Source organism: Anoplolepis gracilipes, chromosome 12 (assembly GCF_047496725.1).
Source record: "Anoplolepis gracilipes chromosome 12, ASM4749672v1, whole genome shotgun sequence".
NCBI lineage: Eukaryota > Metazoa > Arthropoda > Insecta > Hymenoptera > Formicidae > Anoplolepis > Anoplolepis gracilipes.
This window is the reverse complement of record NC_132981.1, coordinates 1361672-1388163: the sequence shown is the minus strand read 5'-3', so window position 1 is coordinate 1388163 and position 26492 is coordinate 1361672. Positions and strand designations below refer to the sequence as shown.

General features: G+C 29.8%; 2 protein-coding genes and 1 pseudogene across 9 annotated transcripts; 2 read left to right on the top strand and 1 right to left on the bottom strand.

Moving 5' to 3' along the window:
• Window positions 1-1903: 1903 nt before the first annotated feature.
• On the bottom strand, window positions 1904-5522 carry LOC140672121 (uncharacterized; annotated as a pseudogene).
• A 201-nt stretch (window positions 5523-5723) lies between these two features.
• Window positions 5724-13223, top strand: LOC140672118 (uncharacterized). Of its 7 annotated transcripts, XM_072903983.1 has the most exons (10): window positions 5724-7211; window positions 7450-7592; window positions 7745-7907; window positions 8023-8118; window positions 8583-8913; window positions 9116-9231; window positions 9308-9521; window positions 12372-12540; window positions 12708-12895; window positions 13096-13223. In XM_072903983.1, the coding sequence occupies exons 1-5, from the start codon at window positions 6971-6973 to the stop codon at window positions 8705-8707; spliced, it is 768 nt and encodes a 255-aa protein (XP_072760084.1). In that variant the 5' UTR covers window positions 5724-6970; the 3' UTR covers window positions 8708-8913; window positions 9116-9231; window positions 9308-9521; window positions 12372-12540; window positions 12708-12895; window positions 13096-13223. The 7 variants fall into 7 exon arrangements, with proteins under 7 accessions (XP_072760084.1, XP_072760088.1, XP_072760085.1 ...); XM_072903987.1 differs by having other exon boundaries at window positions 8726-8913; window positions 12372-12895; XM_072903984.1 differs by having other exon boundaries at window positions 9119-9231; window positions 12372-12895.
• Window positions 13224-16728: 3505 nt separating this feature from the next.
• On the top strand, window positions 16729-26487 carry LOC140671530 (catalase-like). 2 transcript variants are annotated; one of them, XM_072902859.1, is made up of 8 exons: window positions 16729-16943; window positions 21461-21635; window positions 21773-21914; window positions 24030-24180; window positions 24332-24511; window positions 24614-24805; window positions 24886-25122; window positions 25672-26487. In XM_072902859.1, the coding sequence occupies exons 1-8, from the start codon at window positions 16881-16883 to the stop codon at window positions 26074-26076; spliced, it is 1545 nt and encodes a 514-aa protein (XP_072758960.1). In that variant the 5' UTR covers window positions 16729-16880; the 3' UTR covers window positions 26077-26487. The 2 variants fall into 2 exon arrangements, with proteins under 2 accessions (XP_072758960.1, XP_072758962.1); XM_072902861.1 differs by lacking the exon at window positions 16729-16943 and adding an exon at window positions 18466-18531.
• The last annotated feature ends 5 nt before the right edge of the window (window positions 26488-26492 follow it).

The following is a 26492-nucleotide window of genomic DNA, read 5'->3' as shown; positions in this document are numbered from 1 at the left end:
TACTTTTAGCAATTCGGCGACACCTTTCCGGTGCGTTTCCGAGAGCGCTTTCCGGTTTCGCGTTCGCGCTCGGTCTCGGGCGCGCGTGGCTCGCTGCGTCAGCGGCTCGCGCGATTATCGCTTCGCTCGCGATGCATTCCTGCATCAATATAATTATATGTATATATATATATATATTTATTAAATCTGTAGCCTTTTCTGGGGCTATAACACCCCTCCCCCGTTGGAAAAGAAAACGGAGGTACAACGTTTTCTGTTTTAGGGAATTTATCTCTTTTTCTTAAGTTTTAAGTTTCCCGATATATATATATATATATATATATATATATATATATATATATACTATATGTTTTCTTTTATATTATTTTCTTATTCTAGTTTACAATTTTGTTTGTTTTCGCGTTTACAATATTTAAATATAATCGTTTTTCTTATCTAAAATCGCGTGCTTAGGCTACGTTTTAATATTGGTTTCGGGAGTCGATCGATCGGTTCGGATCGCTCCTCGTCGTATATCCTAATTAATGGTCGCTTTCTTCTTTTATTTTTGTTTCTTATGACTATGTAAAGTGCAATTAATATTATTATTATTGTTATCGTGATTGTTCCGCTTGTCGCCATTGGATATACGAATTGTTTTTTCGCGAAGAAATTTTGTTCGTTACTTTTTAAATTGTTGTCTATTTCTTCTAGTTGTAATTTTAATTTTGTCAGTTCCATTCGGTGTTGACCTATGTCTTGTATCGTGTCGTTATCGTGTGTTATCGTGTTGCGTTCTCGTACCAGTGTCAAGTTATATTGAGGCAGGTACATTTCTATATCCGTTTCATAGATTGTTTGCTTCGTCTGTATAGTCATGTCTGGAGTTATTAATTTGCATTTTCCCTTCAGCGTAATTTTTCCAGTGTTTTTAATCACTGTTTTGTATTCTTGTCGTTTGTCGTATTGTATTGTTAATTGTTGCTCGGTAGCAGTCGAGTAGAGCCATGTTTGTGGCTGTTGTAATGCGATCCATGTGGTACGCATTGATATAATGTATTACAGTTACGTTGACGCTGCTGTGTATAAATTTGTATTTCGCATGGTGCATTTAAATTTACTCTATATGTCGGTGTCGCATGCTCACATGTGTATTGTGAGTTAATGTTAATACAATCTTTTAAATCTTTTTCTGTTACTATAACGTATGTTAGTTTTTCTTTGTCTATCGCAATTATTTTATTGTTAATTTCTGTTACTGCGAATATATTGTTATAACTGAATACAGGTAACGCAATTACATTCATTATGGTATAGCTCGGTTGCGTAATTAATGGGAAGATTAGAATGGTATAAATAATTGCTTTATCGCTGAATGCGCTTATTTTCGCGTATGGGCATCGTTACGACGTCGAGTCCTTGTTTATCTCGCGTCTGTCGTACGTGTGTTACCTGATATTCCAGCGCGCGCTTTGCCTTGCTATCGCTTCTTTCTTCTTCGTCGTTACTACGCTCGGAGTCGGAACTCTTTCCTCGCGTCATATAACGCGTTCTTTTTGAATTATTTTGAATATCGCTCGATTTATTCGCATTGTTCGGGTTTTTTCGAGCCTGTGGTTTTCCTTGTGGTCGGCCGTTTAAAGACCAACACTCGTCACGATTATGTCCGCGCTTTTTACAATGCTTGCAAAATTTTTCTACCACATTGACGCGTGGTCTTTCGGGTTTCGGCAGAGCGTATCTGCTCGTTCGACAATCTCGTCCATAATGTCCTATCTTGCCGCATTTAAAACATATTGCATTAGTATCTCGAGGCGGTCGCGAGTAATTCGAGTCGAGTTTATTTTTATTTTGATAACTGTTTGTTCTCGCTCCCATCGGCTTGATAAGTTTTTCTTCCGTGCTCGCGCCGTTTATCGCCTCTTGCAATGTCGAGAAGCGTTGTGACCGTACGAATACTTTCAAGTCGTCGCGTAGTCCGATTTGATAATTAATTAACGCTTGGTTTCTGATAGTTTGCTGAATCGTGCGTTTTTGTTCTAGAGTATGCTCTTTTCCTTCGGTCATAGAGTCATATAATTTCATAGCTACTAGATCGACTCGCTGTCCAAACGTGTAGGCGGTTTCGCTTGTTTTTTGCTTTAATGAATTAAATTCGACTTGCAACACTATATAATTTTCAATAATATCGCCTGAACCAAAATACGTTATATTTCTAACTTTAATACATTTTTAATTCTTATAGCTACTAGATTTTCGCAAAATCTTTTTGTTGCTTCAGATATATTACAATTAATTCTATTTTCTAAAACAAGCATACTGCATTGAAGATTTATATGTCTTACAATTTGTTGATTGATTCTCTCGCACTATGTATAGTATTTAATAAATTGTTATTATTTGATTCAAAAGGGAAAGTGAAATGCGCTTATAATGGACCCCAATTATATACACTCTTACAAATATGTAATAATTGATGCACATTATATGTCGTAGCACGTTTTTCACGTATAGCATCTCCACACCTAATACAAACTTATGAAGTGACTCATCAATTTTATCTAACTCCTCGATTGATAGAGAAATTTTTAAAAGACCGTGTAAACTTTCTACTAATAAAAACCAATGTTGCAGAATTTCATCATTAACTATAGTTTGAAGTATAGGTACACTGTAATATAATATCCAATTTTCCCATTCTCTCGCTTTCAAATGATTTCTATCTGCTAAAGATCTTGTTAATCAATTTATTTGATTTGGAACTTGTATTTGAAGCAAAAAAGAATTTATTTTCTCAATGTCATCTTTTTTGAGTAATTTTAAAATACATTTGGTTATTTGTTTTCCTACCCCGGCTAAATAACAATGTAAATAATCTAGCACAAAACCGTTTATTATATTAAAAAATGGTAAATTAATTAGAGGCGTAACATATTTCACACCTCTAATAATAGTTCCGCGTTTAACAGCTTGTTTTCCACATTTTATCATATGTGTAATTTCTCTATCTTTTGGACAATAATGAAGAATAGGAAATCTAACACATCCATTTTGCCATTCTCCGGGATGCAAACACCAACTACAAGAATTATAACCGTTAAACTGTACTAATCCTTGCATTGGAGCCCGGGCTACAGCGTCGATACAAGCTGCCAGTATATATAATTTAAACATTCGTTTATCTCCATGTATTGTACATTCTATCCCTTTTTTATTAATTATGTTTATTTCTTCGACAAATATGTATAAAAAAGTATTCATTTCTGGCTTATTTTTACCAAACCACATTCCGCATGTCACAATGTTTTTTAATCGGCTTTGAGGTGGTAACTGATTTATTTGTATTTGTATCGGCCATATCGAATCTTGCGAACTTCCAAATCTTGGTGCGCCATCGGTATTAAATATAGCGCTGACATATCGATCTTTTTCATTTTTAGGTAAGTTATTTACAAACATTTTGTAATAATATCCATCATAAATATCTTGAATGTCTCGAGTTTTATTGCATCTTTCGCGTACAATGTAATTATAATAATCTTCATGACTCTTTATGAGATTTGAAATATCAGTAGAAGGATCACAAGAATTACAAAATAGCTAGAAAGAGATGGACTCGATACATTAATAAATGAGTTACACGTATCACACTGAACCTCTTTATCAATTTCTTTATATTTTCCCTAATAATTCGAACAGTTTGGACAAATCGCGTGGTAGTGTGCTTTTTCTTGAAAATTGAAGAGTTTGTCGATTAAATAACGCGATTCTGGCAATATAGGAATCTCAAAAATATTATTGATCAAATTTATCAAATTGCAAATCGCAGTTAAAGATAGCTTATGGGTAATACTAAATTTAAGTATCATTAACATAAGCTCACCGGGACTTGTTTTAGCAGATGCTGTAGTTTTACGAAAAAAATCAGCGGTTGATATTAAATCTAAAATATTTTTAACATTCTTCATTGATGCAAAACCATTTAAATATTCATCATCATTTAATTGTGTACATTCCTCAGGTGAACAAAATATTTCCGACTTCTGCGATTCTACCTAAAATAATCAGTATAATAACCTTAGAATTATATATTTGTAAATATGATTAAAAAATGTATATTATACTAAAATTTCTTAAAATATGTTATATATATATGTATATGTATATGTTACATACTTCTTCAATTATCACATTTCTATCAATTAAAGATGTTGCTTTCGCATGAATGTCCATATAATCATCAGATGAGTAAAATACTTCCGACTTTTGCGATTCTACCTAAAATAATTAGTAGAATAACTTTAGAATATTAGATTTTCAAATATAATTAAAAAACGTGCATTATACTAAAATTTCTTAAAATATGTTATATGTGAGTGTGTGTGTGTGTGTGTGTGTGTGTGTGTGTATACATATCCCTTATAGAAATGTATTAGTATATTTATTTGGTTAAATACTTATTTTGTGTATATTTAAAGTACTAAAATTGAATATTTAAGTATTCAATTTTTAGCACTTTAAATACACAAAATGAGTGTTTGACCAAATAAATACTAATACTTTTCTGTAAAGAATATATATATATATATATTACATGCATACATATAACATATTTAAAGAAATTTTAGTATAATACATATATTTTTTAAATCTTATTTACAAACATATATACAATGTATATATATATATATATATATATATATATATATATATATATATGTTATATACTTCTTCAATTATTACATCTCTACTAATTAAGGACGATGCTTCTGCATGAATGTTCATGTTATCATTTGTGGTAGAACCATAATACTCTGCTTGTCCAGATTTTTTTCTAATCTGAAAATTTATAAACTTGTACAAAAAAATTTGTATAAAAGAATTAAAAATATAAACATTTATGTAACAAATATTACATTTTGATTGTCTTCACATGTTCTAGCCCATTTCTTTAATCTAGATTTTTGCGAACTACTAATAGACAAATCTTCAACCAAATATCTTTTTTTGTTCTTTATGTTTTTTTTCCATTTTTTAAAATAATATCGTTAAACTCTCTACTAATGCAGCAAGCATTTGTTAAAACACAGTAATGATTCTGAAGAAAGTAGTGCCCTGAAAGAAAAATATTTGTAAATTAATAAAAGTCAAAAATTAGTATTCAAATTAGCAGTGTATAAAAAATAGCATATAAAAATATTTGAATTTATTTAATAGGAAATTATTATGACACCTAATCTAACCTCTAAAAATAATATACATACAGTCATAATATACATCATGTTTTTAAAAATAATTTATATTTTAAAGGAAACTTACCGGTAATAAATTAGATGCTTGAAGAATTATTCGATGCTTATTTTAAGTGCGTACACAACTCACTATCACAATGCGAGCCTTTAGACTTTAAACACACTAAATATATAAACATCGAGTGTAAAAAGTTATTGAATAAATAATTAATATAAGTGTTTATATTTTGTTATAGTGATTAACAGTATTTATGTAGGGTATTAATTGCGTTATTACTGTTAATTACTATAACGGCAATTAGCACCCTAAATAAATACTATTAATCACTATAACAAAATATAAACACTTATATTAATTATTTATTTAATAACTTTTATGGGTCATCTACAATGGCCGTAGAACGTAAGGTCGCAAGCAAATTGACCAATGACAGTCAAGCATTTTCGAAAATGCTTGACTGTCATTGGTCAATTTGCTTGCGACCTTACGTTCTACGGCTATTGTAGACGAGGCTTTACACTTACAATCGGATCCGTTAGAACTTCTTATTAAACGTGAATGCGTAACTACGTATCTGCGTAATACTATGTAATTTCACTGTGCGCGTATTAAACCGCGTTCAGCAAAACAACTAAAACCTACTGAGTTGTCATCTCGTCAATACTCGATGTTAATTTGTTGGTTCTAAAAGTAAGAGCCAATTGTATTCGATTGAGTTTAAGTGGTTGTTTTAGTGAACGCGCTTTCGCATAACCATTTGTTCATTGAACTATATATAGTTCATTGCATTTGATCAAATCAAAACAAAAAGTGAAACAAAGAGTTACATCAATAACGAACTTTGAGTGAAAAAATCAAAGTGAATATTTAACGTGTATGTTTTGTTTGGAATATATACGGAATGTATATATTATAGTAGAGAGACAAAGAAGTTGCAAGTGTTGTGCCGCGGGACGGCACTGAGTTCGGGATCCGCGGAGGATAGCAGGATTTAAGGCGCAGGGAGGCTTTGTCGTTTCAATAATGCGACTTCTGTATAGTTATCGAAATATAATATATTTACTCAACTACAGAGGTGTAGCGCAGTGTTATTGCCTATAATGGCGAGGTCGGTTCCTTTCTTGGCGTTGCGGCGTAGGCGGAGATGGGCCCCTCGCGTCGGTCGTCGTGAGGGTTGACGGTTCGCACTTGGTCTCACTCGCACACGGCGGTTGCGATTATACGTAATGTAATCGTACGCGCACTTCGATTATTCTTTATGACTGCTCGTCGCAGGTACGGCGATGGCTAACTTACTTTTGACTGCCCGTTGCAGTTATGGCTATTACTAACACTTTATTTGACTGCCCGCGCATCCGAGCGCGGCTGGGTTTTTTATACTGTTGGGCGAGCGTCCTAAATTTTGGTCGGGTTGCCCAACTCGCGCTGAGTTGCAAGCGCAGTGGGTCCAAAGGTCGGACTTCCTGGTTTGCACTCTTTCGTAACGCTCGCCGCGATGTTCCGGCTTCGTCTCCGGTTTCGCGCGTGGTTCGCTATGTCAGCGGCACGCGCGGTCAATGCGCCTAATCGCGGTATGCGGATATCGCATGCTTATTGCGTTAGCCTTTCGCAATCGCTAAGTTTAATGCTTTATCGGTATATAATATTTATTTGTATAATATTTGTATAATTAGTTATAGTCTCGGGCTATAACACAAGATTATTGAGATATTAGAGAATTTTCCTAAATCAAAGAAGAATGAATGATATTAAGTTTGCTTGTGTGAGATATTTAGACAAAAAGGATAAAAATTTTTGTATTCCTGTTAATTTTATAAAAATTAAAAACAATAAAAAAAATTTAAAAACCTTCTGTCCAACACATATAATAGATTTTGACAGAAATAAAATTTATTTTGTGAAGTGGCTGTGTCCAGAGAACTGCCATGAAGTTCATCAGCATAATGAATATTTTAGAGCACAAATTGGATTTTTAATGGGTAAGAAAATTAAATAGTTAGAATAAGTATAAAATATTATATGTGCATATAAAACTTATTATAGATATATCATGGATTACGAAGTCGTAAAACATTTTTATTATCTAAAATTAATAAAAGTATAAGTTTAAATATAAATTTTATTATTTATTATTTATTAAATGATTTACTAAATTAATAATATATAATGTAATAAATCAATATAACAAGCATACATAAAATAATTTATAATTTTCAGAAAACAAAACTGATTTTCAAGAAAAACTTATTTCTCAACGATTACGTTTTTGTACCCAACAAGCAAATATTACAAGTTCTGATTATGAAGAGGAAATTGTTAATTCTTTCTTGGAAGTGAAAAATTCAACTCAAAAAGAAAAAGTAAATTATATAAATAAATAATTATATATACAATAAAGAAATAAAAAGTTAAAACATAAATTACTAAAATTTTATATCGATAAAAATAAATAAAGAATATTTCCCTTCTTAATAAGTGATAAATATTATACAACAGTTTTGATTTATTTTAGATTAAGAAAAACATCACGAAAGATACTGTAGCTATGAAAATTAGTCAGGAAGTGTTGAACACACACAGCACAAACAATTTTCCTAGTCGAAGGCGGAAAATTGATGACATAATGGTAACATCTTTTATGACATCTTCTATTCCTAATGATTTAGCAGACAGAGGTAATTAGTAAAATTTGTATAATATATAATATAAGAATTTAGTAAATTAATAATTACTGAATTTGACTAATAACATATTATAAATACAAGTTTTATTTTGAAAATATTTCTATAGAAGGACCATATAACAACCATAAACTAGAAAATGAAGAACTTAAAAGAAAAGAATTATTTCACTCACCCGCAATGATGTCTGACTCTTCTAATGATAGTAAATAAAATTTTAATTATAAATTAATTATTTTATGTAAAATTTTTAAATTCAAATTATAATCGAGTTGAATTTGGTTCAAAGTTACATAAAAATTTTTTTTTTATAACTACATTAATACATGAAGAAAGCTCATCATAAACTATTCAACAAAAATTGTGACAATAAACTTGTCTTAAATGTAATATAGTGAGATAAAATTGTAACAATAAATTTGTCTCACTATATTACATTTCTAAGACAAGTTTATTGTTATAATTTTGTTTAATTATTTCAATATAACAGTTTATGTTGAGCTTTCTTCAAATATTAAAGTAGTTATAAAAAAAAGTTTTTATATGATTTAATAGTTTGTGATGAACTATTTTCAAATGTTAATAGAAAAAATACAATTTTTTAATATTTTAATTAAATAGAAAATTAATTTTTTTAAATTAAATATTTTAAAAACATATTATTATTAGGACTTTTGAAAAGTTCTTCGATGTCAAAAGAAAGTTCAGTATATAACGCAGAACAGAATAAAAAGGCTGTTTCTTATAAAAAAATGTTTGATAATGGACAAAAAAATAAAATACTCAAAATTTGACACATAATTTATTTCAAGAAACGATCAATCAATGTTCTTCGCCAAAACGTTTACGAAGTAATATACAATGAAAAACGTAAGAAGATGCTTATTTGAAGAGAATAATAATTCAAAGCATTCAGAGGAAAATAATAATAAAGAGAATATACAAGAAGGAGATATAGAAAATGATGATGAAGAGGATATAGCACATGAAGAGCAAATTGGTAATTAATTTTATATGGTCAATTTATTATTATATATTATACATTCATTTTCTGGTGCTTTATATTTATTTGGTTAGAAAATAAAATGCGCATAAAATTTTTTGCAAGAGCTTTTTTGATTAAATTATAAAATTCACAAATAGAGAAAGAATTATTTTATCTCATAATAGTTAATATATTTAAAATGTTTTTTACTTTTTAGCAGCTTCAGAAAAAGTAAATCCCAAAAAATTGAAACGAAAACGAATAAAAGACGGATTAAACTATAAAGATTCTTTTAACATTCACAAACGTTATGAAAAAGTATCAAATAAAAAAGTAAGAAATTTTTTCATTAGAAATTGGAAATTATTTGTAATATAATTTTAAAGTTTTATTCTTACATTTTTTATAGATATATTTAGGAGAAGATATAACAGTGGGTTTACTTTCTTGGGAGATAACAAAAAGCCGATGAAAGCCTTCCTTGTTTTTCAACGATGTACTACTTTATATCTGGCTAGAAAATATTTTGAAAAATAGGTGCCTTGATGAAAAGAGAACAATATACAAATCACCCGACGGTGTAGTTAAAGTATTGACTCCAAGAAAATTTTCTTTAGCATTATGTACATACAAATTTTTTTATTTTTTACACTACTTATATTTATACTTTATACGATTATTAATTTATTCCATAAATCTTTTAGCAGCTTTATATAACGATTACCTTATCGATGAATTGCATGTCAGTGATGAAAGAAGAATAAAATATTTATGTGATTCTTTCAATATTATTTATTCAAAAATAAGAGATGTTTGAAAAAAATATAAATAAAAAAATATAACAAATAAGAGAAGAAAAAAAATGAATGATAATGTTAAATGTTAAAGATTTTTATTTTTAAACCTTAACAAAGAAATATATCTTTTTAATATATTACTTATATATATGGATATAATATATTTAAAGAACAAATATTATAAGTATTTTAACTTAAAGAAATGTTTATTTTTAAACTTTAACAAAGAAATATATATACCCAGATAACACATAAAAAAAAACAAATATTATAAATGTAAAAGCACTTTATTTCAATTAATAAATTATATACTGTTAATCTGATCAATTTTTTGTAATTTTTTTCTTTCAAATCCGTTTGCAAAAATATTTTTATAAAAATATTAATTGAGAATTTATATATGCAATTTTGCGGAAATCCCATATAAGTTCTTATCAGAATTTTCAGTTAAATTTTCAATTAAATTCTCAGTTGAGTTTTTAGTTGTTATCTTAAATTTTTTTTTTAGTAGGGTATGGCTTATGCACATCTAGCGTGAGAAACTGCTGTCTCTTAACAAGATATCTATTCGTGAAATATTTGCGTGGGAAAGTTGCGGTACGTAACAGTCAGTACAGGGTGTAGGGGCCCAAATAAAAACAAATATTTTTAATAAAAAAAGTTTTTTTAAAAAAGAACCGCATTTCAACGTTTCGGTCCATCTTCAGATCATATTCAACAATACAACATAATATGTAATCATACATATAACACACTAAAGTATATCACAGATATAGATATACGCAAATGTAATAAGTTTCTTATCAGCTTCAAACTTCACAAACAAAAATACCGAATACGAGCTCAAATGCTCCAATATAACGCTATATATAGCAAAATTAAAAAAAAATAATAGAAAACAGGGAGAAATTTATCACAGATCTCAAATGCTACAATTGTGACAAAGGTAGCACAACCGTTAAGCTCAACTCTCACTCAACGCGTCTAATGTACAAATAAAAATAACAAGATCGGACATTGTTTATATTAAGTCAATAAATTCAAACCTTCAAATAAACAAACCTCTAAATAGAGGATGAAAATGTTGTGAAAACAAAGCGCGAACTTAAACATTTGATATATTCAACAATATACGTGTATGCATAATCTAAGCATTCTGTTTCTTCCTCTCGATTTAAATTATTTTTTTAGCATCTGATAAACAGCACATTTTCGACACATTATTTAGAAAAAATTCTGCATTCAATATTTCCACATTATTCTAGACAAGTTCGTGATCCAGTCTGTGGTCTGTGATAACAGATTTTTTGTAGTATTACTTTAGAGAATTGTGTAGATTATATATTAAATAATAATTATTATTAAAGGCATAAAAGAGCCGAATATACATGATATAATTAGAAGTAACTGTATAATTAAATAATTTATTATTACATAAATGAGCTTTAATATATAAAACGATATGATAATTTAATAACTAAACGGGCGCAACAAAAATTCTTAAAATCAAATATTCGTACAGTATTAATAAACTACAATTAATTTGTTTTCTAAATCTACATCAGTTCTATCAAGCTACTCTTCAGGATTTAACATTACTTTCTTGCTTAATTCTATCATTCCTTTAATAAGTTTTGCGGCTATATTGGGTAAAATACTTTTCCTTTTAACATTTGTTATGCAAATTTTAGTTGCAAAAGCTATAGCTTTACTATACCATTCTAAATTTTCAATAGTTATATTCATATTACTTAATTTTGATATAGTATCTCCAGTAAAATTACCCTTTAATCCTGCATTAAAATTCTTTTTCAACATCATTATGTTTATAACAACAATAAACTGTGATTTTCTGCTTATCACTAGTTTCAAATGTCCTATTCTGACCTCTCAAATCTTTCCTATACAAATTGCCTCTTTCATCAATTTCAAACCTATCTCCATCTTTTCCAATATCATATTTCTTTCAGTATCAGAATACATAAAATCAAACCTTCGTAGATCATCATCAACAGATAACTGATAGATTTCACGAAAATCCTGCTATATTATTTCTACCTCACTACTAACAACACGGTGATATTCACCTTTAGCTTTTGCCACTTGATTAATTTGATCAATAAACTTCTTACAAAGTACTTCATTTGCATTTAATATCTCTGAAGTTCCTTTTGATTCAAGTGTTGTACCGCGGGACGGCACTGAGTTCGGGATCCGCAAAGGATGGTAGAAGCTAGGGCGCAGGGGAACGTTTTTCTTTTTATTAACTTCACCGTTCTAGTTAGTTGTGATATATTTATATTTTTCCCCAATGTGGTGTTACAATGTTATCTTACGTTCTATGACAATGTCGATGGTTGCGTTCTCGGTTGGTTGCGGCGTAGTCGGATCCTGGTCCTTCTTAAGAGGATTGGCCGGCATTAACGTTATTAGTTTTATTTTAGAATATAAATTATTATTATTTCAATTTTATTTGCAATACGTTTATAACGCAGGTGAAAAAATGTAATAATGTTTATTATCGATAAGATATATTATCAATATTTTAGTCATATTTATGTACTGAAATGTACCCTTCGGTTAAAATCAACGTTAGTAAACATTGATTTTGTCATATACGTGTATAAATACACGATGTTTTGATGACGTAATAGATATAAAAAATATTAATTTCAGATCAGGAAATTATAGATCAAGATTTGTTAACTAAGGATATAAAAGCGCATTTGAAGTACGAACAGTATTAATCGCAACTTGGTAAAAGAAATTATCGAAGCATTACCAATGTCTCGCAGTTTCTTATTGTTTGTAGTGGTCCTAGTGATTGTAATGGTCGGAGTTCTCAGTAAGTTTTCATGTAAACAATTACGATGTTTATTCAATCTATGATTAATCTAATCTAATTTGTAAAAACTTTCACGAATGAATTATAACATATTTTCTTGTTTTAACCTTAATTTTCTAATTGTATTGTGAACATGTATAATGTAAATAATATTGCATATGTCATAGGCATAACTGTGTAAAGGTGCCAATTCATGCAGCGAAAAATTCGCTGCGAATAAAGGTCACGTGGTCATTCGCAGTTTGCTAGCGAATAAACGCTGTTCGCTAAATTTTTTAAGCTTTTAGCAAACATTCGCTGCGAGTATAGTGAACACTGTGAACAGTATTGTATTTTGAAAATGAAGTCAACAAATGTAAGTCATTAATTGAATTATAAGTTAACATTAAAGTTTTATGCATGTTTATCTATATTTTATAAATGCGTTTGCTAATTTTGCTACTAATAATTCTAACCTTAATTATGCGCAAATCCATATATCTTAATATAATGAACTAAAAATATAAAAAATTGAATATCAAAGCAAAAAATATTTGTATTTTAATATATTTTCAGGATTACGATACCTCTTTATGTGGATTGTGTAAAGAAAACTGTAGTATTGAAAATATACAAACACGTCTTTGTATGCAAGGTTACGCAGAAATTGTTTTGGCTGATAATAATCAGTTTTATCCTAAAACTGTAAAAAATATTAATTATTATTAATTTAAATTTTTTACTGTAAATTTTAGTATAATTATTGGGTTATCATTGTTTATTTGTTTCAATTGATGGGCAGATTATTACGAATATCAATGAAAGTGATGGTGATATTGATCAAATCGACAAGGAAAATATTAACAGAAGACACTGCAATAATTGCATCGATGGAAGAAATATTAATTTCTGCAGTACAGAATCAACCTCCCTTATGGAATTTTAAAGATACATTACCATCACAGCGGACTAAAGCAGCAAAAGATAAACTTTAGCAAGATATAACGAATCTAATGAATACAAACAAAGAAAACAGTATAAGATAAATAACATTATTTACTGAGAAAATTAGTAATTTTATACGAAATTAATTATGACCATAAACTTTTTTTCAGAGCAATACACTGCTACAGCATTAAAATTAAAATGGAAAAATTTATATGATACATATAGAGTAAACATTATAAAAGAAAAAGGGAAAAGTAGTCAAGCAGCAAAAAAAGGCAACCGTGGCGGTATATGGAGCAAATGAGCTTCTTAAAAGATTCATTTGATCTTGGAATTAAAAGGTAAATTTAATTATAGAAGTAAAAATAATAGATAGTAATGAATTAATTTCATTGAATCAGTTTTATTGAAATGCTATTTTTCAATATAGTACTGTCAGCAATTTGACGATACCTATGGAAAAGGATGCTAATCTTTCAAATGATGTAGAAGAATTGGATGATTCGAATCGTTCTTCAGATGATTTCGAACTTAATAAGGGTTTGTATATTTGTATCTTATAAAAGTATTAATAAATACTAAGTTATTATAAGCACAATTATATTAATAAATTCATTTGATTTATTTCAGGCAAAAAGAAGAAACGTGAGGATCCAATTAAAATTATTGCCAATGCATTAAGTCAGCCTCCTCAAATTGTATAGTTCCGCCACCTCAAATTGTATAGCCACCATTATTACCTATGCCGGAAATAAAAGAAGGAGATGAAATTTCATATTTTTGTTCTACAGTAGACAAAAAATTAAGAAATTTTAATAAAAAACAAGTTAATAGAGCAATGTTTAAAATTTACAAACTATTGTTTAAGTTAGAAAATGAACTAGATGTGGAGAATGAAATTACTTAAATTTACTTTAAATTTATATAAATTAATAATCATAACAATTATTTAAAAATATGTTCAAAAAAGTGTTTATTAATATTATATTACGCATTTATTTAATCTGTACAAGGTATAATTTTATATAATAAATAAAGTTATAATTTTATACAATAATTTATTTACAATTTTCATTTGTAATTTTTAAATGTACTTACATATAAAAACATTGCCAATCGACAGCTCCATCATTGTTAAAATAATGAAGAAATTGTTCCCGAACTTCTATAGCTTGACGAGTGCTGGAGTTATTTTCTAAGCGAGTTATGTCTGTTATTCCAGTTGCAGCCTACATATCTGTTCTCCAGCTTCCTGCTATAAAAGCATTTTCGTCTTCTCTGTCAACTGAATCTGGTGTAATATATTGAATTTTTTCGTTTCCGTTAAGATCTGCTATATGTAACCAATTATGTAGACACACAGTTACTTGTACAATTTTCATGATTTTCTCTACTTTTAAAATAATAAGTTTTCGAAAAATTCTCCACCTATTTATAAGCTAGAATTCCAAAACTGTTCTCTATTGTTCTTCTGGCTCTTGATAGTCTATAATTGAATATACGCTTCTCATTTCCAACATTTTGTTTACCCGGATAAGGTCTTAATAAATAAGTTTTCAACGGAAAAGCTTCATCTCCTATGATAACGTAAGAAAAATCTTCTCCATTATTAGAAATTGGTGCAGGTTTAGGTACCTTCATTTCATTATTTTCAAATTTTTGACCAAATACACTCTCTTTAAAAATTCCTCCGTTGCTCCTTCGACCATATGCTCCAATATCAACAAATTTAAAAATATAATTGCTATCACATATAGCCAGAAGAACTATACTGTGACTTCCTTTATAATTAAAATACGATGATCCTGAATTGGGTTGACCCTTAATTTTATGAGTTTAGAAGTAACAGTATCTTTTTCTAACTGTTTGAGACATATTTCACATTTGATTTTTTTCTTTATGAACTTTACAATAAAACCTGATATATATGTAATAATTTCGCTATTATACTCATTTCATGTCCAACCATTACAGCCTACGTAATCATGATCAAATACTATACTAACGAATTCTTCATTTATAGATTCATCATTACATTTATCCTGTGCGAGCACGATAAGTAACAGAAAAGAAAAAGAACTGAGATTGTAGCATTATATGTATGTAACTACACTCTAGCAATAAATGATTTTCGTATCGATATCTTATCGCTATCTAATCAATGTCTAAAGCCTTGTATCCACGATGACAGAACTTGATCCGAGATCTCGGTCTTTGTGAGAAATGTGTAACCAATAAAATTGCCACTTTTCCGTGAAATCTGTGAGCTGATTGGTTACACATTTCTTGAAATTGGAACTTGGAATGAGTTCTCAGATCGTGGATACAAGGTTTTTGCTGGATTCACACTGCGTCCGATATTTATCTCCGTAAAGTTAACCGGTCAATTTTCACTTTACTAATTTTTTTTTACAAATCGTTTGTTGGTCGTTTGTTGATAATTGTTGGCACGATTTTGACGTTTGTTGGTTGTTAATTTAATTGTTATTAAAAAAATAAAATAATTTAAAAAAACAAATACATAATAATTAGGTGCTCTTAGAAACCGTTAAGATATATCTAAAATATAAAATTTTTTTAAACCACTTCTCTCTTGTAAATCAGTTGACGCGCCCATGATTTACGTCCGAAATTCTACCAAACGGAACGAGCATCTAATTCGGCGTTTGCATATCTTAAAATAATATTAATAAAGGAATATTTTAATACCAATAACTATCGAACACCTAATTTTTTAATATCGCTTTACTCTTGTAAGACTATAGACGCGACCGACGTTTTAAATAATCATATCAATAAAATTTAAAAAAATACTAATTATATTAATAAAATTAAAAAAAATAACTTTTAAAACAAATTTTTTTTAAATCTGTAAAAAAATATTTTTTTAAACTTTTATTAATGTGATTAAATAGAGGTGGTTTTGTCATGAAATTTTTATATAATAACATTTTTTGATATCTCAAATAATTTTCAAGATATATATATATATAAAGCAAAAAGCCGTTTTACATATAAAGGATGATTTCACCCCTTAGAATCGATTTAAACTCACAAGTAAAAAAATTTCTAAATTCATTTATTTATCTATTCTACACGAGTGTAAAATTTCATCCAAATCAGAATTTTTCGAGTTCGCGAGATTTCCTTGTTAGTTCAATTCCTTCGATATCACTTCTCCTCCCGAATCGATGTAATGTCTATTCCCACCCGGCACTATCAATTCTCCTCCGTCATTCATACGGACACGATAAAAGCTCGTCGTCGTCGTTGTTGTCGATTAGTTACATCTTTCTACGTCGTCGTCGGTGACCAGTTACGTCTCCTTACGTCGTCGAGATATCTCGGAAACTACTTCGTCGCTCTTCGTGATTGCCTTCAGAAGTTACAACTGCGAGAGACCGATCGACAGGATGGCTTCCCCAGTTAGAGATCCGGCATCGGAACAGCTGAATGATTACAAGAGGAATTTCAAGGTAAGAGATTGTTACATACGTGCCACGCAGTTACAGTGGTGTTCAAACACTTGTCACGTATTACGCATGTTACGATTACTTCTATATTTCTAAAAGGAATGAAAATATAAAAAAGTTTGATTGAGTACCTCCAGTCTTCCATATGTACTTCGACTTTTGAGTTAGTGTTGCGTCATGTTATGAAATGTATACGGGATTACGGGATACATTAATTGATTAATTATCAGGACAGGAATGACTTAGCGCTACTTTATAATTAATTGCATTTAGAACGACATAGAATACAATCTTAGGCATCTTTTAATATAGAAATTCGAATTGTAATGCAATTGTATCTGCAAAAAAAATCTTTTTCCGAATTTTTTAATTATATATTCACTTTTTATTCTATTTTTTCCATGGTACAAAAGGAATAGGATAAAAAACGCTCTGGAATTTTTTTCTCTCCTGTAATCAAGTTTCAGATGATATGTTTATTTGAAATGATTTTTTATCTAAAAAATTTAGATTTAAATAGAATCGTTGATATCTTTTGGAAACACGGTACTTGTGTATATGTTTATTCGAATATTGCACATTTTGCTACTAACAATATATTTGCATATTACTACATAATTACTAACTGATAAGCTACATTGAAAAGTAGGATTATTAGAGGGATTTATAAATATGAGATTGTTTATATAAATTATTTTACTACAGCTTGTCCGGGTTTATCGAAATATATGTGTGATAATAATGCACGAAAATTCTTAGCAAAAGTTTCGTCCAATGACAAAAAAGTATATATATAAATATAAATATAATTATATATAAAACGAAAAAGGATTAAATATATAGATATGAAATAAATAAATTAATTAAATAAAATGAGATATAAACATCATATTAACGATTATGAAATTCTATCCATGCAATTATTCCAAGATTTAATAAGATTTAGTTATTGCATTTGAAATATTTATCTACACGTACGTATTTACTTCATCGAAGCTTAATTTAGCGAAACCTCTTAGCTTATTATATAATTAAAAAACCTTTGCTATATTTAAATATTTAGTAAGGAGAAAACGAATATCTCTCAGCTGTTAAAAATACTAACTATTGATTCTATTTCGATAGAGCCTGTACATTCAGTTGATTATATGTACTCACGATTCGCACAATTAAAAACAAAGCTACAAGTCAGTTTTTGTCGTGTTGACTTTGCATCATCTGTTGAATTATCTGTTTTAAGCAAAAAGTTATTATCAAATTAAACATTTGCGTATAACATTTAAAAATAAAACAATATAATCTTCTATTTCAAATTATACTTTTCAAATATTAACAAAGAAGTTTTAAGGAGAATATTTTATATTATATCCGATATATATCACGTCTCAATGTTGAAGTAAATAAATTTAATTTTTTGGTTAAATTCATAAATTGCATAATGTTATAAGTTATATTTGCATGATTTAACAAAGATTTGTTTACATTACAATTTTAATATATTGTAAACTAAATCTTTTGTTTACAGAGTCAATATTTGCATAGCGCTACATCCACTGTTACATAATGAATTTTATCCATATAATTTTATAAGGTTCGTATATATATATATATATATATATATATATATATATATATATAATTTCTAATCTTACTGATAATCTCTTTCGTATGTTTAATGCAACAAGGTTTTTACGATGTGCAATCGTAAAAACCTTGTTGCATTAAACATACAAAATTTGTAATGCAAAATTTTAACATTAGTTTCTACGTACTATCTTATATTTAGTAACGGCAAGGTTCAAAAGATAAAAGCGTATATGATAAGAATGAAAATCCATTTATTATTTACTTGGGAAATTCAAATGATATGCATAAATGATATGCATAAGAACGTGACACGCTAGTTTCTTCCTATATTCTGATAAATAATAAAAATACAAGAGTTAAACCAAAAAAAATACTACGTATTTTATATAAAATCTATCAACAATTTAAATTGCATTTTTTAATTCAAGTACGTTTGTAACACTAAATAGTCATATCTTTTCACAACATTTCTTTATTAAAATGATTTAAAATGTATTTCTTACATGAGACTAATTTTATTATTTCAACTAATTTCATAATTTCAGCTGGTATATTCTTTTAAAAAAAATGTTTGAAATTAATTTCACTTATACAAGTGTAGACAGCTAAAATGTATTTATTTGACATTCTTTCTTTCCTTCTTTATATTTTAGAGGATTTCCGTTTTTTACATTGTTTTCTTCTACAAAGTACTTATTTGACATTCAAAGAACTACATTGTATGAAAATCCGAGAAAGAGCCAAGGAATTATAAAATCTTGAAGTGTTTACAACACAGCATACCTATATTGTGATTTATCGCAACACATTTAAAATTTACGTCGCGATTCGCAATCTCTCTCTGGTTGATTATCCTCAAAACATTTAGATTTAAAAAATCACAGAAATTTTATCTGTCACATTTAAAAGCCAGTGTTTGTATATTTTTTACTTAAATCAAAGTGATCTGTTTTGCACGACTAATTATGTGTTAATAGATATAGAAAATAATTAAACTAGCTGCGTGATGAAACGCAGATAAGTTAAATATTGTTCCGTTGAGTGGTATTTTTACAATTGTATCTATCAGATTAAACAAATAAAATGTTCGATAAAATTGCTTATGATATGATGTATCGATGGAAATAGCGCCATTTTACCAAAAACATTCTAAAAATTTGAAATTTATATTTATATATTTAGTCATTAAAAAAAGAACCTATGCTTATTCTCGCATATGATTTACATTCTGAAGGAGTTAGCAACCAGTAGGTCAAGCGCATTAGGTCAATGGCGACACTTTGAAGATAATATGCGCTGTGTCATATCGAAGCAAAAGCATTGCGTTATTCACTATAAAATTACGCAATTCAACGCAGCGAGAGGTGTGCTTCGCAAAAAAAGTAATCGGTGTAGTCGACTATGCAAATTAGTTGTAAATTAATGTTTTACTATTTAATGCATATAAACAGTGTTTCACGTAAATAATGTTTCATCTAGATAAAAGTGATAAAGATAAGATGCACGCACGCACATATATAATGTACTTTATGTGTATATGTATGTATGCATATATATATATACACGTGCATACATACATACATATACACAGAAAGTACATTAATGTATAATGTATTAATTATTATAATAAATATATATAAAACAAAGATATATATATATATGTATATTTATATATTTTTTCTGAAAAATAATACAAATTGTAATAATTTTAATCACAATATTTAAGAAATTATTTTACCATAATCATATTTGCAACAACTTTCAATTTTCTAATAACTATTTATTTTATATTATCATTATATGAGAATTTTAATAACAACTTGAAAAAGAACAATATTTAACTATTAATATATATTAAGAAAAGAGAGATAGAAATTTGCACTAGAAAATTAAAACTGTAGCACTGAAAACGTACTTCAAATTTATATATTGCAACATCTGCTTGTGTGACGTATAATTTGTGCAAGATAATTTTCACCATTAATATCGTGATATTATCAATTTTTTATTAATAATTATCTAATTAAAAAAAATACATACACCGATTGCCAGCAAGGTGATTATGACACGACTGGACGATAATAATTACTAAAACGTTGAAGTAGATTCTTAGATAAGATTTTAAGACAGCAAGAATCTCCCTCCACGATCAACGGATGAGATTATTTTTATGCTTTGATTTTATCACGATTTTTATAATATAAAAAGCGCATTTACTTTTTGTTTATTAGCGAAATGAATAGTGACAAAAAGTATTATGTCCATCGCGGTTTCTTCCTTGTATTTTGATAAAAAGAAGAAAAGATTTAATTACGAAAAGATTTCTGATTGTGTAACAGAATTTTATACGACGGTTGATAATGATTAAGTTATCGTTTAATTATCTATGTCTGTTTATTATAATTAAAGTTCAATAAATATTACAGAGGCTTAAAGATTCTAAAAAATGTTGCGAACTATAAAAACGAAGTATAAAATTGGACATGATTAAAAGGTTCTTTTCTTATATAAATTTTTTTTAAGTTGATTATTTTTTTAAATAAAATTATCAGCAAAATCAAATAAAGAATCCGAATATTAAAAAATTAAGATAAATATTATAAAGATTAAAAAGAGCTGACCGCGAGGTAAATAGCGCGAAAATAAATAAATCTCCTCTCTAAACGATTATCATATATGTATATAAATATGCCTAATAATCATTAGGAATTATTATTAGGCAAATTTATATATATTATAACTATTTAGGAGTTTTATTCTATTGCCGCGCTATTTACCTTCTATACTTGGCTTTTATTAAGTAGATTTATTTGTCTTAAGATTATACTTCGTAGTCTTTTAATTTCTGACATAAGAGAACTGTTTTATATGAAATAAATATATTTCGTGCAGTAGTCGATAAAGAATTAATCTACATCTAATCTTTTTCACAGGGTGAAGCACCTGTATTATTAACTGCAAATGGAGTACCCGTTGCCGAGAAAAAGGCCAGCCTCACGGTTGGGTCTCGTGGACCCATGTTGCTGCAAGATGTTGTTTACTTGGACGAAATGTCGCATTTTACCAGAGAAAGGATTCCGGAACGAATGGTGCACGCTAAAGCAGCCGGTATATTTGCTTTATTTTTTATAGTGTGCACAACTTTAATATATTACATCTATTATTTTTGCACAACTATCTTTATGTGTATACTTTATTTTTTTTATTAACAACTTAACAATTAACTGTACGCGTATTTTTCTCAGGTGCGTTCGGCTACTTTGAAGTTACTCATGATATAAGCAAGTATTGCAAGGCCAAGATATTTTCCAGCATTGGAAAGAGAACTCCTATCGCTATAAGATTATCCACTGTCGCTGGTGAAAACGGTTCTGCCGACACTGTCAGGTATACACGCATGGATCCGCCTTGCTTGATGTTGAAAACGTCTTGGAAATGAATCAAATTTACTGTTCCATTCTCGCGATGCTTGCTTAAGACCGTAGATGGTTTTTTGTAATCTGCACACTGCACCATTGAATAGTGCTTTGATTCCTTCCGGTATTTTCACGTAAATCTCCTCAGATAGATCATCATTCAGAAACGCTGTCTTCACGTCGAATGCGCTATTTCCAAATTTTGCATTGCAGCAATTGCCAATATTGTCCATATGGAATCGTATCGCGCTACAGGTGAAAATATTTCATGATAATCAATTCCGTGCCTCTGCGTAAACCCTTTCGCACAAAGTTGAATCTTATAGCGGTAATTGTAACCATGAGCTGCTCGTTTTATCTTGAATATCCATTTCGATTCTATTGCTTTCTTGTTTGTTGGTAAATCTCGGAAGATCCATGTATTATTAGCCTTATGTGCTTTGAGTTCCTCGTCAATTGCTCCTCCCATTTCTCGGCATCTTTTCCGTTACAGTTTCTTCATAAGATGTAGGTTCATCAAGCTCTATTATATTTGCTTCGTAACAATTCGGTGGTTTGAGTGTTTGTGCTTCTATCTCTAAGTGTATGTCATGTGAACCGCTCATTTTCATGCTCTCTTCTTCATAATGTTTGATTGTGTCTTCTTTCTTTTGGACGTCTTCACTAATGACTTCTTCTTGAATCAGTGTTCTTGGATCAGTTGGGACTTTTACCTGGTCGTTCGGTTTCGTCACATGATGATCACTTGTCTCGTGTATAACAACATCTCTGGATACCGTAATTTTCGAAGTCTGTGGATTGGTACCCTACTAGTATCATCTTCCAAGATTTCTCATCCCATTTCTTCCTTAATTGTTTGGAGACGTGAATGTATGCTTCCGATCCGAATATTTTAATATGATCTAAGCGTGGCTTTTTTCCAGTCCACAATTCATAAGGAGTTCCATCTTGATTGCACAACGTTGGTGTACGATTTAATATGTAGCAGGCTGTGTTCACCGCTTCAGCCCACAATCGAATAGACAAATTCTTGGCATGTAACATGGTTCGGGCGCTTTCTACCAGGTATCTGTTATCTCGCTCTGCCCGTCCGTTTTGTTCTGGAGTATACGGGGCAGTGGTTTCCAGATTAATTCCTTTAGCACACAAATATCTTGATATCTGCTCATTGCAGTATTCTCTGTCATTGTTCACATGCAATGTCTTGACTCGTCTCTGAAACTTATTTTCAAGTTAATTAACAAATTCTTTCAGTTTATCAAAAACATCAGATTTGTGCTTTATAAAATAAACAACACGATATGCTGAGTAGAGTTGTCTTTAAAGCTTACAAAAAACTTGAAACCTCCTATTGAATCTTGAGACATTGGGCCACATACGTCACTGTAAATGAGCTCTCCCGATAGAGGATTTCTTTTTGTGATTTTATTGAAGGATAAACGATACTGCTTCCCATATTGGCAGGCTTCGCAGAAAGTATCTTCATCATCGTTACTGTCTTTTATGTTCCGTCAATCAAGCCTTCCTTCCACAGTTGACGTATATATTTATAGTTGACATGGCCCAAACGCTCGTGCCAGCGTTTTAAGTTTGAGGTTGCTGCCGAATTTGCATAATTTCTGTTTTGCACCTTGATAAAGATACGAAAAAGATTATTACTTTGCTTCATCCCTTGAGCTCTCAGCTCATCATTCATGGAGAATTTGACATAGTCTTTCTCGAAAGTTACTTTGTAGTCCTTATTCATGCAAGCTCCAACTGAGAATAAGTTTTTATTTAAATTGGATACATACAGTACGCTCTCCAGCTTACCTTCAAACCATTTTCCATTAATGAGTCTCTTAATGTATACTATACCGTGACCCGTTACGTTACATGTGGTTCCATCGCCATGAGTGTAATTTTTATCATTTAGCGTGGTGCAATAAAGAAAAAGACGCGATTGAATTGCATGTTATTCTTTTGATTTGCGATTTGCTACTATAATTCAAGTAGTGAAGGATTGAGTAACAAAAAAATGGATACAAAAAATGTTCTCACATATATGTTTCTCTAATTATAATCGATGTTCCGTTTTATTTTTCAGAGATCCGCGTGGATTCGCCGTAAAATTCTATACCGAGGAAGGTATTTGGGATCTTGTCGGCAACAATACGCCAATCTTCTTTATTAAGGATTCTCTTTTATTCTCAAGTTTAGTACACACGCAGAAGAGAAATCCTGTGACCCATTTGAAGGTTCGTTTAAATATGATTACAGATAGTCAACTAATTCGATGATCAAGTGCGTTATTTATGTATCAAATATATGTTTTCTTCATCTATGTGGAAGTTAAATGACATTTTGCTAAATAGAGAGTAGGTATATTAATAAAATATTTTTTTTTAGGATGCTGACATGTTCTGGGACTTTCTCTCCCTTAGACGCGAGTCGACGCATCAAGTTATGTTTCTCTTTGGTGATCGCGGTATTCCTGACGGGTACCGTCACATGAACGGCTACGGTTCTCATACATTCAAGTTAGTCAACAGCAAGAATGAAGCGGTCTATTGTAAATTCTACTTCAAGGTTCTTATTTAAACCAGAAAAAAATAGTAGTATGTCATCTATATTAATTGAACTATTTTAAAATTATTTGTTGTATTACATATATTTAATGATAATTGCCAGACCGATCAGGGGATCAAAAATCTTCTCCCGGAGAAAGCTAACGAACTCTGCGCTTCTGATCCTGATTACTCGATTAGAGATCTTTACAATGCTATCGCTAAAAAGCAATTTCCGTCCTGGACACTCTACATCCAAATAATGACCATGGACCAAGCAAAAACTTTCAGGTGGAATCCGTTTGACTTAACAAAGGCAATTAATATTCTTCAATTATATCAGTATTCTACTTATAAGCAGTTCCTTTTTGAAAATTATACAAATTTTTCTTATAGGTGTGGCCTCACAAGGAATATCCTCCAATACCAGTAGGAAAACTGGTACTGGATCGCAATCCCGAAAACTATTTCGCTGATGTGGAGCAAATGGCCTTTAATCCGGCGCACATGGTACCTGGTATTGAACCGAGTCCCGACAAAGTGTTACAAGATCGACTCTTTGCTTATGGTGACACTCAAAGACATCGTTTGGGACCGAATCATCTTCAGTTGCCAGTGAATTGCCCTTACAAGGTAACTTTTCATTTTACGACAGGATAAATTACACGATTGCTGACATTTTTTCTAATTATGATAGATGTTCATGCTTTTTAAGTGTTAAAATTTATTTCGCAACTTTAGATAAAGTTTATTCATGGTTCTTCAAAGTAAAAATGAGTAGAGATTTTTTCACCTAAGTAACATATATATCTTCCACATTTTATAATAGTTATATTTATTTATGTTTCATAAAAATATTTAATATGATATTGCAAATTGACATAATAATTTATATTAATATTGACATAAAGAAATTGCGTGTCCACATATTATTTTTAATTGTACGTTTGAATAAAGAAATTAATATACATAAATTATTGTTAATATATTTTATATAAATTATTATTATTTTTACATTGATATATTTTACAAAAGTTACTATTTGATTAATTAAAATTTACTATTATTATATTTTTATCAAAATACATCATTATTCGATTAATATAAATATTAGAGTATAAAATATTTATTAAAATATATATCTCTTGAAGATTAAAAAATGCAATATATATTATCCCGTAGGCGATCTCCTCTGCGATGCATTATCAGCGAGATGGTAACATGTCGATATATAATCACGGAGGCGCGCCGAATTATTATCCAAATAGCTTCTTCGGACCGAGGGAGTGTCCGGACGTTCGTTCACCACCGTTCCATGTAAGCGGAGACGTGGACCGTTATAATTCTGAGGACGAGGACGACTTCGGTCAAGCCACCACCTTCTGGAACAAGGTTCTCAACGAACCCGCTAAAGAGAGATTAGCTCAAAACTTGGTTGGTAGTCTGCGCAACGCCTCGACCTTTATCGTCGAACGTGCCGTACAAAACTTTGTTCGGGTGGACGTCGATCTTGCTCAGAGATTGACGAAAGGCTTGCACAAATGCGGAATACAGATCAACGTCTTGGGAAAATCAGCCAATCTCTAAAGAAGATTTATGTTTGTCTTTTTTTCTTTTTTAAGTTTTGTGTCGTAACTAGTAGCTTACTACTTAAATACCTAATATTTTACATATTGTAAATCACAGATTGTTGACTGAAAATATTTCTTTTCGCAATACTACTTTTAATTATCAATATTTAAATAAAATAGAACGTTCTACATATAACAGGCATATACATTAAATTACTTACAATGCTGGGCTTTGTTCCTGTGTGGAACATAATATAAAAAATTATTAACTTTTGATCATAAAAATTGTGGAAATAAATTATTACTTAAATCAGTTAAATATCTCTCAATATTATTGTCGATATGATATACATTTTATTTAAAGTAGCTATACAGTGCATCATTTAATTTCGAAACAAGGAAAACAAAATATATAAACTTCTATTAGTTTCA